Source organism: Schistocerca americana, chromosome 2 (genome assembly GCF_021461395.2).
Source record: "Schistocerca americana isolate TAMUIC-IGC-003095 chromosome 2, iqSchAmer2.1, whole genome shotgun sequence".
Taxonomy (NCBI): domain Eukaryota; kingdom Metazoa; phylum Arthropoda; class Insecta; order Orthoptera; family Acrididae; genus Schistocerca; species Schistocerca americana.
The window spans coordinates 907,009,606-907,028,304 of NC_060120.1; the positions used below are offsets into that span (position 1 = coordinate 907,009,606).

At 36.5% G+C, this 18,699-nt stretch overlaps 1 protein-coding gene across 2 annotated transcripts in view; it reads left to right on the forward strand.

The window, feature by feature from the left end:
* LOC124595918 (neither inactivation nor afterpotential protein C) overlaps nt 1-18,699 on the forward strand; it is a 386,219-nt gene that overhangs the window by 326,115 nt on the left and 41,405 nt on the right. For both annotated transcript variants that reach the window (XM_047134827.1, XM_047134829.1), the window contains exons 23-24: nt 3,971-4,170; nt 10,712-10,797. In XM_047134827.1, the coding sequence (XP_046990783.1) occupies nt 3,971-4,170; nt 10,712-10,797 (286 nt within the window). The remainder of the gene's footprint in view (nt 1-3,970; nt 4,171-10,711; nt 10,798-18,699) is intronic.

Below are 18,699 nucleotides of genomic sequence, written 5' to 3' on the forward strand. Positions count from 1 at the left end.
CATTGGCTGTTGATGGCTAAACTAAATCACGAAAAATGGTTTCTATCCATTGCCATGCACTGATGACACTCTAAACTACTTGAAAGGAGCAAAGCATTTTTCAACTCAGATACACTACTGGAAAATCAAAGCTGACAAGGCTGACTGGGAAAAGACTACCTCCATAACTCCTTATGGCCTCTATTCATTCAAAGTTATGCTGTTTGAACTGTGTAACACTCCAGCCATCTTCAAACTTCTTTGGGCAACCTTCTTCCACACCTTATATGGACACTGTGTCATTCCTGTCTGGATGACATTGACATATTTTTAAAAACATTTGAAGAAATGCATTCAGACAGCAGACCTCTGCTTGAATCTAAAGAATTTCTTGTTCACTGCCCAACAAATAAAAATCTTGGGGAATCTTGTGAATTCTAAAGGTGTTCGTTCTGATCCAGAGGAAATGAGATCATTCACAAATTTTCTGACTCTTTGGCATATATGCGATGTGAGGAGCTTTGTCAGAAAATGCTCACACTAGTAGGGATACATAAAGGACTTCTGTACCAAGGCACATCCACTGCAAGAACTATTGCATCTTTTCATGTCCTTATGAAGGTACTAACACCTTCTCCAATCCTAGCATTGTATGGCAAGATTTCTGATACAGAACATGACTCCAGTACTAGTGGTTGCAGTATAGGTGCAGTTCTAGTGCAAATTCAGAAAGGTTCTGAAAAGATGACAGCTTACAGTTCTAGAGTTCTCACCAAATTTCAGCTGAACTACTGCACAAATGACAAAGAAAGCCTTGCAGTTCTTCAAGTCATCAACAAGTTATGACTGTATTTATCTGGCAAACCATTTACCACTGTGATGGACCTCCGTTCTCTATGCTGGTTGACTAACCTGAAGGATCCACTGTGTTCACTGAGGTTTCATGAGTATGACATCACTGTCATACACAAAATCAGACATAAACACACAAGGGGACAAACACCTTTCCAAGGAATCATTTGGCAGATTACAGCAGCATTATAAGTTGAAAGTAGTATTTTTCAGTTATGGTTTTATCTATTTTACGATAATCAATCAACAAAATTCCTTCTGCATCCCGAAACACCAACACTATGGTCCTTCCCACTAATTGTATCATCCTTTCTTCCTTTGGAGCTAAAGAAACAGCTTCTATCCACTGCATAGATTGCTGTTTGGATTTGAGCAGGTATTGGTGAATCCATGTTTCATGCACTGTCTCGTTTGGATGCAAAATGTCACTTCTACTTTTCTTAGAATGCACTAAACACTTTTCAAAAAGTGAACCACAATGAGTGCATGTGGCACCCATCTTGGGCAAAGGTTTCTCATGATCAATTCTTTGCGCATTATATGACCAACATGTTCCTTCAATATCCCTAGAGCATTAGCAATTTCACACACTCTTATACACCCATCTTCCAAAATCATGTAATACACTTTTCAATGATTTCCAATGTGTGTGTACTTTTTGGATGTCCTTCATGTAAGTTGTGTTACAATCTCCGGGCAAGATCAAGAACTTTTGAGACGGCCCTCTTAACCTCTTTTATAGCTGAAGAGGAAAAAAAAAGTTCATTTATTTACTGACATATGTCAAATTTTGTGTGCTTTATGTAAGAGTAAGAGTGACTGTGTGTGTGTGTGTGTGTGTGTGTGACATCCACCCATACTACTTTCTGTCCTGGATGGACGAATGTTTCCCTGTGTGTAAGTAATGTGGGTGATGCACTACTTCTCACTCTGAACATGACTTACACTTCATCATTGGGCCTAAAATGAGGTTTCTATAACACTCTCAAACCCCCACCCTCTCCTCCAGTGTGCTTACTGCACATGCATTGCCACCTGGGTATTCACTTCCTGTATTTAGTGAACACCTAGCCAATCCCTGCAATTCCCTACCCATCAACAGAGACCAGGAAATTTGCATCTGATACAATTGCAGAATAATTATGTGAGCTGACAATTTTGGATGTTTGGCACTCTGCAGCATCCATGTACTTCATAAACAACAATTTAGAAAACAATACATATAAACTATTACCAATTCTGTATTATTCAACCAGTGTTCATGATAAGACTATTATCAGGAATCTTAAACTGCCTCTAATTACATCCAAATTGGCATCATGTATACTGCCTAGGAACTGACAGGTGTTTTTGAAACTGTAATTGGTCCATTGTCTGAGTTTATAGTTTAAGCCCTTGACTTGGATCCAAATGAGAGGACTTGAATCAGTTTTGAGAATTTGTTGTAAATGATGAGTTGTGTTCCCAAAATCAGTGGTCAGTTCTCACATTCAACTTCCATCTAAAGATTTTCAGCCCCATTTTTGTTCACTGTTCATACTTGTATAAGAATGTATCACCCAGATCAGACACATTGAAGGTGCAGGGGCTTCCAGGATCCCAGTAAAAGCCAGAGGCAACTGCCATAAAAAACTTCAGCCCTGGTACAAAATATGAAATCAAGAAAATAAAAACAAGTAACGATGTAGTTTAGTCACTGTTTTACATTCATTAAATTTTCCAACTTTCCACAAGAACAAAAATTCAAGATAGTGGCTGAGCACTGACACTAAGGACAGCTGTGCAGCTTACAGGCAGATGACCAAAATACTGTAGTATATGTGTCCTGTATTATTATTATTATTATTATTATTATTATTATTATTATTATCAAGCTGATGAATTTAGCAGCCAAAGAAACTTCTGATGCTGCTCACTCTATATAGAATGTAATGTATGACTTGTCATCTACAAATGAAACAACACATTTCAATTTATCATTGCCATTTATAATTATCAGTTAAATGTTGTGGGGAAGCTCAAATGGAATACAAATACATTTAGATAAAAGGAGACCACTCACCAAAAAGCAGAAGCATTTAGTTCTCAGTAGGCACACACAAAAAGTAGGAAACATGCTACCTTTTTCAGGCTAGAGTAAAATACACGCAGAAAAAACAGATGCATATGCACACCTATACCTCTACATGGTGCCAACTGGACAAACTATGCCATTGCTGCATTTTGGCATGTGGATTAGGTTTTGGAGAGGGTTGTGTAGGATGTGGTGGGTAATTGGAGAGAGAAGTGATAGACAAAGAGAGGGATTAAGGGTGGATGGCTAGTAGCTTGGAGGGAGGTGGCCAGCCAGATTGCCAGATAGGAACACGGGAGGGAAGGGTGGCAAATGCAAGGGCTAGGGATGTGATGCATGGTTGCCAGGGCCAGTAGGGGGTGGTGCACACTGAAGATGATGTGGAGACATGAATTTGGAGGCTGTGACAGGATGGAGGAAGGGGAAACTGTTGGGTGGAGGATGTGATGACAGTAGGTTACAGGAGATTGAGCCCTGGACATCCTCTGCTGCCATAATTATACTGGCCTCAATCTCCAGTAGCCTACTGTCCCTACAAACTTCACCCAGCAGCTTTTCTTTCCTCTGTCCTGCCAAGCTCCCCAGTTTACGTCCCCATATCACCTTCAGCATGCATTGCACTACATAGGCTCCAGCAACCATGCATCCTACACCTAACCCATGTACTTGCCATTCCTCCCTCCTACAGACCTAACTGGCAAACTGGCTTCTCCCTTCTAGCCACTAGTCACTCATCCCAGTCCCTCTTCCTGTCTCCCATCTCTTTCTCCCTCTACTCACCCCATCCAGCACAGCCCCTACCATAACCTTGTCCACCTACCGAAATGCAGCATTGGCACTGTTCATCCAGCCAGCACCATGTATGGACAGTCATATATGTAATGTGTATGTGTGTGTGTGTGTGTGTGTGTGTGTGTGTGTGTGTGTGTGTGTGTGTAGATTTCCCTAAAAGATATCAAGTTTCTTCCTTTTTGTGCGTACCTATCGAATAATTATTGGTTACTAGCTTTCCCCCTTCCTTGAGCCTATGAAATTGTCTTTAAGAAAGAATTTTTTTTCTTTTAGGTCCACCTGTACAATCAAAATGCAATGAGTACAATTGCCAACACAGCACTGTCTGTGCAACTGAATCATATAGATCCAGGAAGCAGAGCAACTATTGAACTTGGCAAACCTCAGCCTACTGTATGGAAACTGCCTTTCCGCCTGGCTGATCGCAATTTCTTTGATACATCATTCATGTGTGATCCAGCTGCCCCAATGAGGTATGTAAATTATCAGTAGTTAGATACAGGAGTTGCTGTAGTCTGTGTTTGTGGTACAAAATCAGTTAATGATTTAAATGTGACAACCACTACTAACTTCGAAATTTGCATAACATGTGGCATAATGAGGGCTTGGTAAAAAGTAACGCATCCAAATTTTTTATGTGTTTTTTTGGAATAACACACTTCAAATGCATGTTGAGACATCTCATTTAAGCTTTAGACATATTTTTCAAAATAACTCAACTGAATACTAGGATGCTTGTGTTTAAAGAGACCATGGCTCATGGTCTGTCTCATCCATTTCCAGTTCACTTTATGCTCCTTCTTTAATAATAATGTTGGTTTTGTGTGTTTTAAGCCCTAAACTTTCTTCTTTGTATATGTGACATAGGTGAAATGTTAGGTGGAGAATATGAGGACAGTGAGTCATAGGAGATTGAGTCTTGGACATCCTTTGATGCCATAATTGTTGTAGCCCCAGTCTCCAGTAATCCACTGCCTCCACACTCTCCTCCCAATAGTTTTCCCTTCCTCTGCCCTGTTACCACTTCCAATTTATGTTTCCTTGTCACCTTCAGTATGTGCTGCACTCCATTGGCTTTGGCAACTGTGCGCCACCACAACCTAGCCCACCTGGCAAAATCAGCACTGTCCGGTATCATGTAGGCTTTTTAAATAAAACAAGTCTTATTAACATTCTACATCTTCATGCTTTGTGTCTTCACATCTGCCGCCATCTGCCACTAGCAGGCTCCAAACGGCAATGTGTAACATGGTGGTGTATAACATAGTTATGTTGGTGCATGAGAAACAGAGGGCTGTAATCTGGTTTCAAATTCAAAGCATTCATCCTCACATCGAATCAGCATTACAGTGTCAGACCACACATGACTGCTGTGAAATCTGCAGCAATCCGACATTGTGGGTTCACTGTCATCAATTATCTTCCGTACAGTCCCAACTTAGTCTCATCCAATTTTCATCTGTTTCCAAAACTTAAAGAACACCTCTGATGACTTCACTTTGATAGAGATGAAGTATTGCAGACAGAGGTGAGGCTTGTGGCTGTGTCAACAAAGTCAAACATTCTACAGTGACAGTATCAACAAACCGGTCTCTCAGAGGCTGAAATGTGTTAAGAAATAAATATGTAGACATGAAGATTAAAGATGTGGAATGCTAATAATGTACATTTTATTTAAAAAGCTTAAGACTCATCATATAAAAAAAATTCAGAGGCATTATGTTTCAGTATGCCCTCATAATACTATTGAATTTTCTTCAGTGACAAATCAATTAAGTTGAAACACTTTTTCTACAAAAAAAATTAAATTGTTCCAAGGACATGTAAGATCCAAGCTGCTAAATAATTATACTTAATGACCAACTTATGCATGTTCTTTTCTTTTGTACTCACATTTCTAGCACAATAAATTTTTATTAACATTGTCAGTGTACATGGAATGCACACTCAGCTATCAAAATCAATTTTCTATGAGTATAATTTAAAAACCTCAATTAGTAAATAATGTCTACCATTTCTTTAATATGTTTGCCCTCATTCACTTTGCTACATGGACTTTTCAGATATATGTGTATATATATGTGTGGGAAAGGGTGAAGAGGGAGGGTGTTCTTCAACTGTACAAACATGATTTCTTTGGCTGAAGAAAGCAACCAGAAAAATTGCATTGCATGCATAGAATAATATTAGCCACGTGTCAAATAACTAAATACATTAACAACATCTTCCCTTTATATCAAATTACATCTTCTTACCATTAAAATGTAAGTACAGCATTTATTTGAAAGACAAACTGTTGATGACAGTAAATTATAAATAAAAACAATCTTTTCAAAGAAGGAAGATTAAGCCTTAAAACACTCAACACCAACATTGTTATTAAAGAAGGAGTACAAAGTGAACTGGAGTTGGAAAAGACAGGACTTCATCCATGGTCTCTCTAAAATCAAGCATCACAACATTCAGCTGATGTTATTTAGAAAAACTGTCTAAAATTTAAATTAAGATGTCTCAACAGGGATTTGAAATGTTTCTTACCAAATACAAATCCAATTGCTTAATTGCTGTGCTACTTCACTAGGTAACTGTATAAAGATACATGACTGATTAAGTGTATGTATAGCAAATGCAAAGTGTATGTATAGCAAATCTGGAATAACAATTTGATAAGGAACTCATCTAACAGAATGAGAACCAAGTGGAGAGCTATAAGGAAGGAAACTTGTATAGAAAAAAAAAGAATGTTCCATTAACACAAGAAGGCTCAAAAGTCACAGACCCAAAATATGCTGTGATAAAATTCAATTACTATTTCAGTTCACTAGCTGAAGACCTCATTCTAGTAAATTCTAAAGGACCAGTCCCAAGTTTCTCCAGCAAATCAGTGATTGTGGATGACTCTATGTATGTTTATGAAACAAATTCCAATGATATTATAAGTGAAATTAAATCATTAAGCAATAAAATGTCAAGTGGCCTTGTTGAAGTACCTGATTTCATATTAAAAGCATGTGCTCATCACATAGCAAAACTGTTGGCACAAATTTTCAAACTCTCTCTAGAAACTGGTGTCTTTCCAGATGTTCTCAAAATAGCAAAAGTTTCACTGCTGCTAAAAAAGGGTTCTTCTGATCAAGCATTGAACTTCCAATCTGTATCACAGCTAAATTCCTTCTCAAAAATTCTAGAAAAACTCTTTTATGACAGTATTTTAAGTTTCATAAATAACTGTTCACCTCTTACTGTACAACAACGTGGCCTTAGAAAGTCTAAATCTAGAGAGACAGCAATTTTTTAATTCTTAGACTGTGCTTCAAAATCCCTTAATCAACATAAATTAGCTGCAGTTGTCAAAAGCCTTCGATGCTGTAAATCATAACAGTCTGCTTTGAAAATTAGAAAGATGAGGAATAAGAGGTGTAGCACATAGCTGGTTGTGTTCATTCCTAAAAAATTGCAGGCAGAAGGTGTTACTTCAGTACAAATTCAACACTAAGAACAACACAAGAAACAACTCCTTCCTTTCTAGTGAATTACCAATAAAATATGGTGTACTGCACTGCTCAATCTTAGGTTCACTGCTCTTCTTGATCTATGTGGATGATTTTGTTGAATATTTGGTCCCCAAAAAACTACCTTATTTGCCAATGACACCAGCATATTGCTTACTGGAGCTAGCCCAGAAGCCTTGCAGTCAACAGCAGGAAGTTCTATGAAAAGACTTCTTGAGTGGTTCACAAGAAAGAAACTCATTTTAAATATTGAAAAACTGTGTGTCTTAAGTTTATTTCCTCCATTGAACCAAATGTCTTCTCACCCACGATTAAAAAATTAGCCCCTATAAAATGTAAGTGTCACAAAATTTTTGGGTTTGTGGGTTCAGAAAGACTTAAACTGGGACACACACATAAATAACTTGTCTAGGAAATTCTCGTCTGTGTGCTATGGTCCAAGAACATTAAAGTCTACAACAAGCAAAACAACGGTACTGCAGGGATATTATGCACATTTCCACTCACTCCTTCGATACAGGGGCATTTTCCAGGGACACTCACCACACAACTTAAAGGTTTTAGAACACAAAAAAAGAGTTCTAAGAATAATTTGTGACCTTAAAAAAAGGAAGCCCTCTAAATCTTATTTTACTGAGCTTGTTAATCCAAACGTTCCAAGCTTGTTCATTTATGAAACTATCTTGTTCACTAGAGACTATCTCTTGAAAACAGGCAAACTACTACAAAACAAAAATGTACACAACTACTGTACCAGAGAGAAATCAAATATTTGCCAGAAATATCACAGAACTACAGTGAATCAAGGAGCTTAATTAACATTGGTATCATATTACACAATAACATACCAGAGGAAACAAAAATTGCTACATACCCAAAATTTGAAATTGAACTAAAGGCACTTCTATCAAAGCCTGTTTCTATTCCATAAAAGAATTTCTGAATATGCAACAAAAAAGTTACTTAAAAATTAAATTATAAGAATATGTACCTAATTTTAATTTGCTACTATTTGCTAGGATTATGTTTAACTTCAACTTTTCTTTGACCTGTCCATTATCAATTGTGCAACTTGTGCTCCACAATATAACTGGGCCAGTCAAAAATCAGTGAATCCAACCAATAAAAATACCAAAGCATTGAGGAACAAGAAAAGGTGTTTGAAGTTCTCACAGACAGTAGACACTATGATAATATCAAAGTAGGCAATTCAGTTGAGTCTGGATCCGCACGAGCGCTACAGTCCCAGGTTCGAATCCTGCCTCGGGCATGGATGTGTATGATGTCCTTAGGTTAGTTAGGTTTAAGTAGTTCTAAGTTCTAGGGGAGTGATGACCACAGCAGTTAAGTCCCATAGTGATCAGAGCCATTTGAACCAATTCAGTTGAAGAGGAATGGACCTTTCTAAAACAGAACAAGATGGTCAGAAAAATATATGCACAAGTACGACAACTGCAAAGAAACCTTGGCTAACAGAGGAAACACTTCAAGCGACTGGTGAAAGATGGGAGTACAAACATGTTCAGGAAAAGACAGAATACAGAAATACTAAACAAATACTAAACATTTAGAAATGAAAACAGTAGAAAGTGCAGCAAAGATAGAGTAAAATGACTGTAGGAAGAAATGTGAAGAAATCAAAAGAAATGATTGTCAGTAGGACAGATTCATAATATGGAAAAATCAAAGAAACCTTTCATGAAATTAAAACCAAAGGTGTTAACATTCAGAGGGCAGATGGAATTTCACAGTTGAATGCAAAGGAGCAAATGGATGCGTGGAAAGAATGTACTGAAGTCCTCTACAAGGGGGAGGAGCAGCCTGCTGATCTGGTAGAAGAAGAAATTGTACTTGATTTGAGGACATAGGGGATCCAGTATTACAGTCAGAGTTTGAAAGAGCTTTGGAAGACTTGCAGTCAAATAAGCAGAATTCATAGGTCACATCCCTTTGGAATTTCTACAATCATTGGAGAAAGCTGTAGCCAAAGGACTATTGAAGTCAATATGTAGAATCTTTGAAACTGGAGACATACCATCAGATTTTCAGAAAAATATCATCCATATAGTCCAAAAGATAGCAAAGGCAGGTAAATGTGAGAACTAGAACACCATCAATTTAGCAGCTCATGTCTCCAAGGTGCTGACAAGAATGATACACACAAGAAAGAAAAAGAAAACTGATGATTTGTTGGATGACTATCAGTTTGGCTTTAGGAAAGATAAGGCACAAGGTAGTCAGTTCTGCTGCTGAACTTGATAATGTGAGCCAAACTTGCAAAAAATCAAGACACATTTGTAGGATTTGTCAACCTAGAAAAAGTGTTTGACAACATAAAATGGTGCAAGACGTTTGAAATTCTCAGAAAAATTAGTATAAGTTCTAGAGAGGTGGGTAATGTACAACAAGAGGAGGGAACAACAAGAAGGGAGATCAAGAACAAAGTGCTCAGATTAAAATGGGTGTAACACAGGGATACAGTCTTTCTCCCCAATTCTTTGATCTCTACATTAAAAAAGTAATGACAGAAATAAAAGAAAGATTCAGGAGTGGGATTAAAATTCAAAGTAAAAGGATATCAATGAAGATTTACTAATGACATTGCTTTCTCAATGGAAGTAAGGAAAAGTTACAGGAACTGAATGGAATAAAATGTCTAATGGGGACAGAATGTGTATCAAGAATAAATCAAAAAGAGATGAAATTAATGTAAAGTATCAGAAATGAGATTAGCAAACTTAACATCAAAATTGCAGACCACCAGGTAACAAAGTAAATGAAAGTGAAGCATTTTTTCTATCTTGGAAGTAAAATTTCACATAATGATTGAAGCAAGCAATCTATCCTTTTCTTAATATTGTTGATATGCCAACTCAGAAAACCCATTCTTTTATATGTGTTCTTGTTTCTTGAAATTTCTAATACAAATTTTAGTTTGAAACTGATACAATTTTTTATGGTTATTGATTAAGAACAAATAAAATGTTCTATTTCATATTAACAGTCATAAACAAAAATTCTGTACTCAAATAATTTATGTATGCATTGTCATGGCTGGCAGAAGTTTATAAATATGTCATAACATTCTTAGACATACAGAGTGATAGGAATATTCCTTTGGAATGAAAAGAAATTGCAGGTAGATTCAAGTACTATTCAAAGAACATTATAAAGGTTATTTGGATTGATCTCTAATTATGAACAGAACAGTTAAACTGATTTGGCCCTTGGGTTACAATTCACATAACTTAACATCAGCCATGGCAAAAATCACATTAAAGAAACAAGCTTCCTTTGCTGATAAAAATACAAGTTGTAGTAACTGCAAAGCAGGCTAACCATATTTCCTTCTGCTTTGTTCTTTCATTAGAATAAATAGAAACTAATACACAATATGTATAATATATAATATACTACATCATGCAATTTATTTCATAAATTTTGCAGTATCATTGGTCAGTTATGCTCACTGATGATTAATAAGATTGGTTTTCCTTCCCAGAGAAGATCTGTTTGATGATGACCAGGAATCATGGGATGAACCCCTCCGAAGAGATTTTCTGATGTATGGCAAAAAGCATGTCAGAGGTATGATTTAAAAAAGCCATGATAAAGAATTACAGAATTGTAGAAGTTATTTGAAATAACACAGCTCCCTACATTCCTTTATTTTTCAAGTTTAATGCACTTGCAATTTCTATTTCTTACAAGAACAGTGAATATATTCCAACGACACAAATTACAATATAATCATAATGAGGTATCACTAACAAACATCATTCAATTTTTTAAAACTTGTTTATTTATCATGTTTGTGGGATCACATTAGCCAAAGTTATGCAGTCATGGAACAAGCCAGAACATAGATCACAGAGTGCTGATTACAAAATTTATAAACAAAAGAATCAAACAATTAACAAACATAAAAAAGTATGAGAGAGCATATTAATAAGCAACAAATTACAGAAAAAGTTCCCAACTACTCTGAGGAAAACTTGTACACAATAGGAGTAGTCTATCACATGGAAATCTGTCAGCTTGGATTTGAATACTTGGGGTTTATCACTCAGTTTTTTCAGTTCTGTTGGAAACCTACTGAAAATGAAACATGCTGAAAAGTGCATATCTTTCTGCACAGTGTTTAAGAAAGTGTTGTCTCAGTGTATATCATTTTTCTGTCCAGTGTTTACTGAACAAATATTACAGTTTCTTCTGAATGAGTCACTATTGCCAGCAATTAATCCCACGAGAAACAGATGTGCAGGGATGACTGAGTTAGAATTCAAAGACATAAGAACAATAATCCATATGAAGTTTGACACTGTAGATCAGTCTGACCTTGGTCAGTGAACAGTTCTGCCAAAAATAAAACACCTTATGAGATATTAATAATATTATGAAAAGGATAGACTGCTGTTCACCATAAAGATGACTCACTGAGTTGTAGACAAGTACAATGAACAGACCGTTACACAATGAGCTTTCAGCCAAAACCTTTCTCAGAAATAAACAAACACATTGACACAAGGAAGCACACATCATGTACAAATGACCGCTACCTCTGGCCGCTGTGGCCATAGTGGCTGGAGATAGTGGTTATCTGTGCGTGAGGTGTGCCTGCTTGTGTCGTGTGTGTATGTGTGTGTGTGTGTGTGCGTGTGTGTGTGTGTGTGTGTGTGTGTGTGTGTGTGTGTGTGTGTGTTACAAACAGTTTCTGTGTTAAGCCTGTCTGCAACTTAACATGTCATCTTCACAGTGACTAGCAATCTATTCTTTTCATAATGTTGTTGATATTCCAATACAGTCACTGTAAAGAAACTTCTAATGAAACAGAGGTTACTGCATAATAGGTGTAAAACAAATCATAGGGCTATAGATTGTGAGACGCTGAATAATGAAATGCATTTGGCTGTCAAGTGAGCAATGCATGAAGCCTTGAATGACTATTGTAGTAGAATACTGTCAAATGATCTTTCACAGCATCCATAGAAATTCTGTTTCTATGTAAAGGCTGCTAATAGCACCAAAGTTAATATCCAATACCTAGCAAATGACACAGGAACTAAAAGAGAAGGCAGCAAAGCAAAAACTGTGACTCCATTTTAAAATGTTCCTCTGCAAAGGAAAACTCTGGAGAATTGCTGCACTTTAATCCTAGTATGACTGAAAATATGAGTGAAATAAGTATCAGTGTTAGTGTTGTTGAGAAACAGCTGAAATCATCAAATCTGAACAAAGCTCCAGGGCCCAATGGAATCTGTATCAGATTCTTTGCTGAATTTGCAGCTGAGTTAGCCCCTCTTATAATAAGCTATTGTAGATCCCTTGAACAAAAATCTGTGCCCAGTTCTTAGAAAAAAACACAGGCCACTCCTATCTATGAGAAGATAGTAGAAGTGATTCACAAAACTACCGTCCAATGTCCTTGACTTTGATTTGTTGTTTAATCTTAGAACATATTCTGACCTCTAACAGAATGACCTCCTCCATGCCAACCAGCATGGATTCTGAAAACATCAGTCATGTGGAACCCATTTCACACTTTTATCACATGACATACTGAAAGCTTTGGATCAAGGCAGTCAGATAGATGCAGTATTTCTTGATTTCCAGAAAGCACTTGACTCAGTACTACGCCTCATACAAATACCTGTGTGTAAAGTTTGTAGGGATATTAAAGGGAACCATCACATAGGCTGAGTCATGGGTAAAGCAGGTGGTAGACTTCAGTTTATTAGTAGAATACAGGGAAAGTGCAATCAGTCTACAAAGGATTCCAGAATGAGATTTTCACTCTGCAGCGGAGTGTGCACTGATATGAAACTTCCTGGCAGATTAAAACTGTGTGCCCGACCGAGACTCGAACTCGGGACCTTTGCCTTTTGCGGGCAAGTGCTCTACCATCTGAGCTACCAAAGCACGACTCACGCCCGGTATTCACAGCTTTACTTCTGCCAGTATCTTGTCTCCTACCTTCCAAACTTTACAGAAGCTCTCCTGCGAACCTTGCAAAACTAGCACTCCTGAAAGAAAGGATATAGCGGAGACATGGCTTAGCCACAGCCTGGGGGATGTTTCCAGAATGAGATTTTCACTCTGCAGTGGAGTGTGCGCTGATATGAAACTTCCTGGCAGATTAAAACTGTGTGCCCGACTGAGACTCGAACTCGGGACCGGTCCTGGTCCCGAGTTCGAGTCTCGGTCGGGCACACAGTTTTAATCTGCCAGGAAGTTTCAGTCTACAAAGGAGATTGCTTACAAATCACTCATATGACTAATTCTAGAATACTGCTCAAGCATATGGGACCCATACCAAATAGGGCTCACAGGGGATATTGAATGTACACAGAGAAGGGTAGCACACATGGTCGCAGGTTGCTTTGATCCATGGGAGAGTGTCACAGACATACTGAAGAAACTGAACTTGCTGATTCTTGAAGACAGACATAAAATATCCTGAAAAAAATCTACTAATAAAGTTTCAATAAACTGCTTTAAATGATGACTCTAGGAATGTACTACAAACTCCTATGCATTGATCACATGAGGACTGTGAGGATAAGATTAGAATAACTATAGCACACATGGCGGCATTCAAACAATCATTCTAACCATGCTCCACACTTAAATGGAATGGGAAGAAGCTGTAATAACTGGTACAATGGAATGTACCCTCTGCCATGCACTTCATGGAGGTTTGCAGAGGATAGATGTTGACATAGATGTAGATCTGGACATCATGTAACATAACAGAGTGAAAGTAAAAAAGTAAACAAGCCATGATACTTCACTGTCAGAAATCATCTTGTAATGAAGACAGCTGCATTCAGTTTCTATACAAAATATTGAATGTGATACTTGCAAGAGAGCCTACCATATATCCACAGCACTAATAATTTAAAATAATCAACTCCAGTGGCTGTTGACCACCTTGGGTCAGTAAAATATTGCTTGTACAAGAGTTCAGTGCCACTGTGTTTTGTTACAGTTAAGCATTAATCTGATCTCTAAAAGCCATGTGATGATGTAACTAATTATCTTACTAGCTATGACTTTTATAAGAACTCCTATGTCATATGCAAAGAGAATATTTTATGAGTTATCTGTTATGTTTAATGGTAATTCATTGATACATATCAAGAAAAGCAACAGACCCATAGCACAAGCCAGTGGAAACCCCCATTTTACATTACTCCAATTAGATTCAAATTCTCCCCAGTTTGTTGACACTGGAGGATAACATTCTGCCCTCTGCTTTTCCAGATTTGAAGTGAACTATTGTTCAGCTTTTCCCTTAATAACAAAATGTTCCAACTTATCCAAAATAATTTCATGGTCCACACAAGCAAATACTTTTGTTGAAGTGAATACCTACTGTTCTCAATCATTTAGCTCTACAAGTGCCTCACACACAAAACAGTAAAGTGCATTTTCTCTATATTCTTCTTTCCTGAAACCAAAGTGCCAATATAACAGAAAATTATGTGTACTGAGATGTGTCATTACTCTCCTATACATTGCTTTCCCAAAAACTTTTGAAAAACTGGTAGCAAAGAAAGTGGCCATTAACTATCTGTACTCTCTTTTACTATTTTTGTAAAGTAATTCCAATACCAAGTATTCCAATCTGTCAGGAAACTGACAACACCTGAAATACATGTTTCACAGGTGATTGAGTACAGATCTAACGTATGGCACATTGATCTTCATAATTCTACTTGAAATTTAATTGTTCCCATGGGAGCCTCTTTAATGCCATAATGACTGATTCAGTTTCATCTTTGTTTGTTTCCTGTAGTTGCATGTGACTTGGTCTGCCTGGAGTCCTGCATACTTACCTCTGTTTAAATTTTTCACCTGCTTTATTTCTTTGTCAATAGCCCTCGGTTTCAACATACTGCAAGGCTATACTGGCTGAAAAATGGGGGGTGGAAGTTCAACACTGACTACTGTAAATAATGTAGCCAACAGTTGCCCAATTGCGTTTCACTGTTCTTTGCTTTCACTGTTCACAGCCCCCCAATATTGCACAGTTATATGGCCAATTCGCTATTGGTAAATGTTGATAAGCCTCATTAATAGGTTGCAGACAACATTAGCATACTGCTACAATAGTTTGCTGTTGAAGCTCTAAACCTAACCACACAGTTCACAGTTCTTGCATATTAATACAGTACATGTAACACTATTTTCCAAAGAAATTAAACAGACATTGTCATTAATTGTTCTAACAAATGGTCTATTGGTGTTACATTTATTCCACTGTTAAGTTAATGCATTGTTATAAATCTAACCAATACATGTTTTACCTCTGAAACTCAGCTGTGAACTGACTGACTGTCTTGAGACCAAAAATCGATCCTTTATATGTATTCACAATAACAGGCACTGAAACTATACGTTGTTCAATGTACAATTGAAACATAAACCATTCAATTAACTGAATACATTGAAAAATTCCTTCTTTTTAACAGGACCTTGTACAACAAAGGTTATGCCAAATTATTTTTTAAATGATGAACTTATCAGATATAGCTATATAAATAGAGAAAAAGGCTTTGAAGTTACTGGTATAGTGACAAAGGATTTTAGAGTGTTTTGTGTGTACAGATCACCATGTTGCAATATTAACATCTTTCTGAAAAAAATTGCTAGCTCATTGAGAATAAATATAAAGAGAAACATTGGCATGGGAAAAGACACAAAAATAAGACAGGATTTTGAAGAATTGTTAATACAGCATAACATGAAAGTAACAATAACTGCACCAAGAGTGACTTCACAAAGTGAGACAGTTATTGACAACATAATTACTAATATGTGTGACTATGAGTCACATGTAGTTCAGACAGAAATATCTGACTATCATGAACAACTAATCAGCTTTTGCAGAAGTGATGACACAGTATCAGAACCAAACTGAAAAACCAAAGAAAATAGGATCATCAGTGAACAAAGTATCAACATCTTTAGAATAATGGTAAGTAAGGAAACCTGGAATGAAACCCTACAGACCCAGAGTGTAAATGAAAAATATGATGCATTTATTTCAACAATTAAATACAATTTTAATGTAGCATTTCCTAAAGTAAAGAGACCAGAAAGGCTTCGAGAGCAAACACAGTGGATTACCAGTGAAATACTAGAACAGTGAAGGAAGCTGCAGGATCTGAGATGGATGGGCGAAGCTGAAAACTATAAAATGTTAAAAAAGAAGTATAGAAAAACAATAAGAGAAGCAAAAGCAAGAGCAATTGACACCACCATAACGAACTCAAAAAATAAGGCAAAGGCAGCTTGGAATGCAATTAATACTGAAAGAAAGGAAAAAGATGGATCAAACAAAGAAGAAGGTATTAGGTCAATCAAAATAGATAACACAATGGTCACAGATGGTATGGAAATAGCAAACATACTGAATAATAACTATATCAGTGTAGTAGAAAACTTAAAATTGGAAAGATAGACAAAAAACAGAAGAGCATTAAGGTACCAAAAAGATCATGCAGTACTATGTTCTTAAGACCAGTCACATAAGATAAACTATGGAAAACTATACAGAACCTGAAGTCTGAGAAATTAGCTGGTGATGATGAAATATCAAATCATGTAATAAAGCTGGCAAATGAGCAGATAATAACACCACTGCTGAACATAGCAAACCGTTCCTTCAGAGATGGAATTTTTCCAGAAAAACTGAAGATAACAAAGGTGGTGCCAGTGTACAAGAAAGGGGATAAGGATGACCCCAACAACTACAGACCAGTTTCATTTATATCAGGTTTCTCGAAAATCCTAGAAATGCTTCTGTATACCAGATTTAAATAATTATTTGGACAAACATAACATTCTCATATCCTCACAACATGGTTTCAGAAAAGGTAAATCTACAGAATCAGCTATTGCCAGTCTAACAGAATACATTTTACAGTCCTTAAATGAAAAAAAGGTTGCCTCTGCAATGTTTCTGGATCTTTCAAAATCATTTGACACCATTGACCATGAAATGCTGATACAAAAATTAGGCAACTATGTCATTCGAGGGCAACCAAGTGAATGGATAAAATCATACTTGTGCAACTGCAAGCAGTATGTATCATTAGGAAACTCATAGCAATGAGAAACCAAACCCATCAAATATGGAGTACTGCAGGGTTCAGTAATGGGGCCATTGTTATTTAATGTATTCGTTAATGATATAGGTGTCGAGGAGGAAGAAAAGAAAATATTGCATGCTGATGACATGACAATACTAAACAGTGATCAAAATACGGAACAGCTTGAGAGAAGAACATACACATCTGCAAATGTCACAGCTCAATGGCTCTTGGAAAATGAACTGGTTATTAATCTAAAAAAGACTATGTAAGCAGTGTTTAAAAACAAGGAGAAGTCTGTATACATGGATTTAGAGGTTGATAGAACAAGGCTGGAAAAAGTACAACCTGCTAGATTCTTAGGTATTCTTGTGGATAATGAACTGAAACAGAAAAAACATATTAATAATGTCTGTAAGAAACTGAGCTTTGTGATATTCTTAATGATGCAGCTATCACTGTATTCAGACAATGTGGGATACTTAAACAAACAAGAGACAAAATGAGTGTTCACATTACAAAACAAAAGCAATTAGGACCATTTTAAGAAGAAAGACCTCTGAAACATGCAGAAACTGTTTCAAGAAGTTAGGACCATTTTAAGAAGAAAGACCTCTGAAATGTGCAGAAACTGTTTTAAGAAGTTAGGTATCTTAACTTTTTCATTGTTGTATATATACAAAACAATAATGTACACCACAAAAGGTAGTGAGAACTGGATTACAAATGTTAGTGTACACACCAACAATACAAGAAGGAAGAATGAAATACAGAACATACCCCACCAGCTGGCGATGCTAGAAAAAAGGACCCCAGTACTCTGGTATCAGACTACTAAGAAGTCTGCCTAAAAACCTGCAAGATAGTGTACTTGACAATGACTTTCCAAAGAAACTTAAAGACTATCTTATTGAAAAATAGTTTTACAGTGTTGCAGATTACTTATGCCATTAAATTTGTATATATTGTTATTTATTATCAATGATGTAAAAATGTAAGATAAAGGGGTAGAAAAATAAGTGATAATGAATGTTACTACATTGACATGTCCTAGATTACATGTACATTTACTGTACACAGTGTAATCTTACACGATCAAATAAAATTCAATTCAATTCAAACAATTGTTTTGACAAACCTGTTAATTATTTTGGAATTAATTAAGGGTAATTATTTTGGAATTAATAGAGCCTAATAAATACTTTGGAAATCCTAGTAGTACTTCTTCCGAATTAGTACAGAATTTGTATTTCTTTATAAGTCAACAATAGAATCCAAGTGACAAAACAATAACTGATTTCACCCTGTAATGATGCAAAGGATATTAACTAGGAATGGTCAAAATAAATTAGGAAATTAATATCATACACAAAACTAAGCACAAAGCTAGACC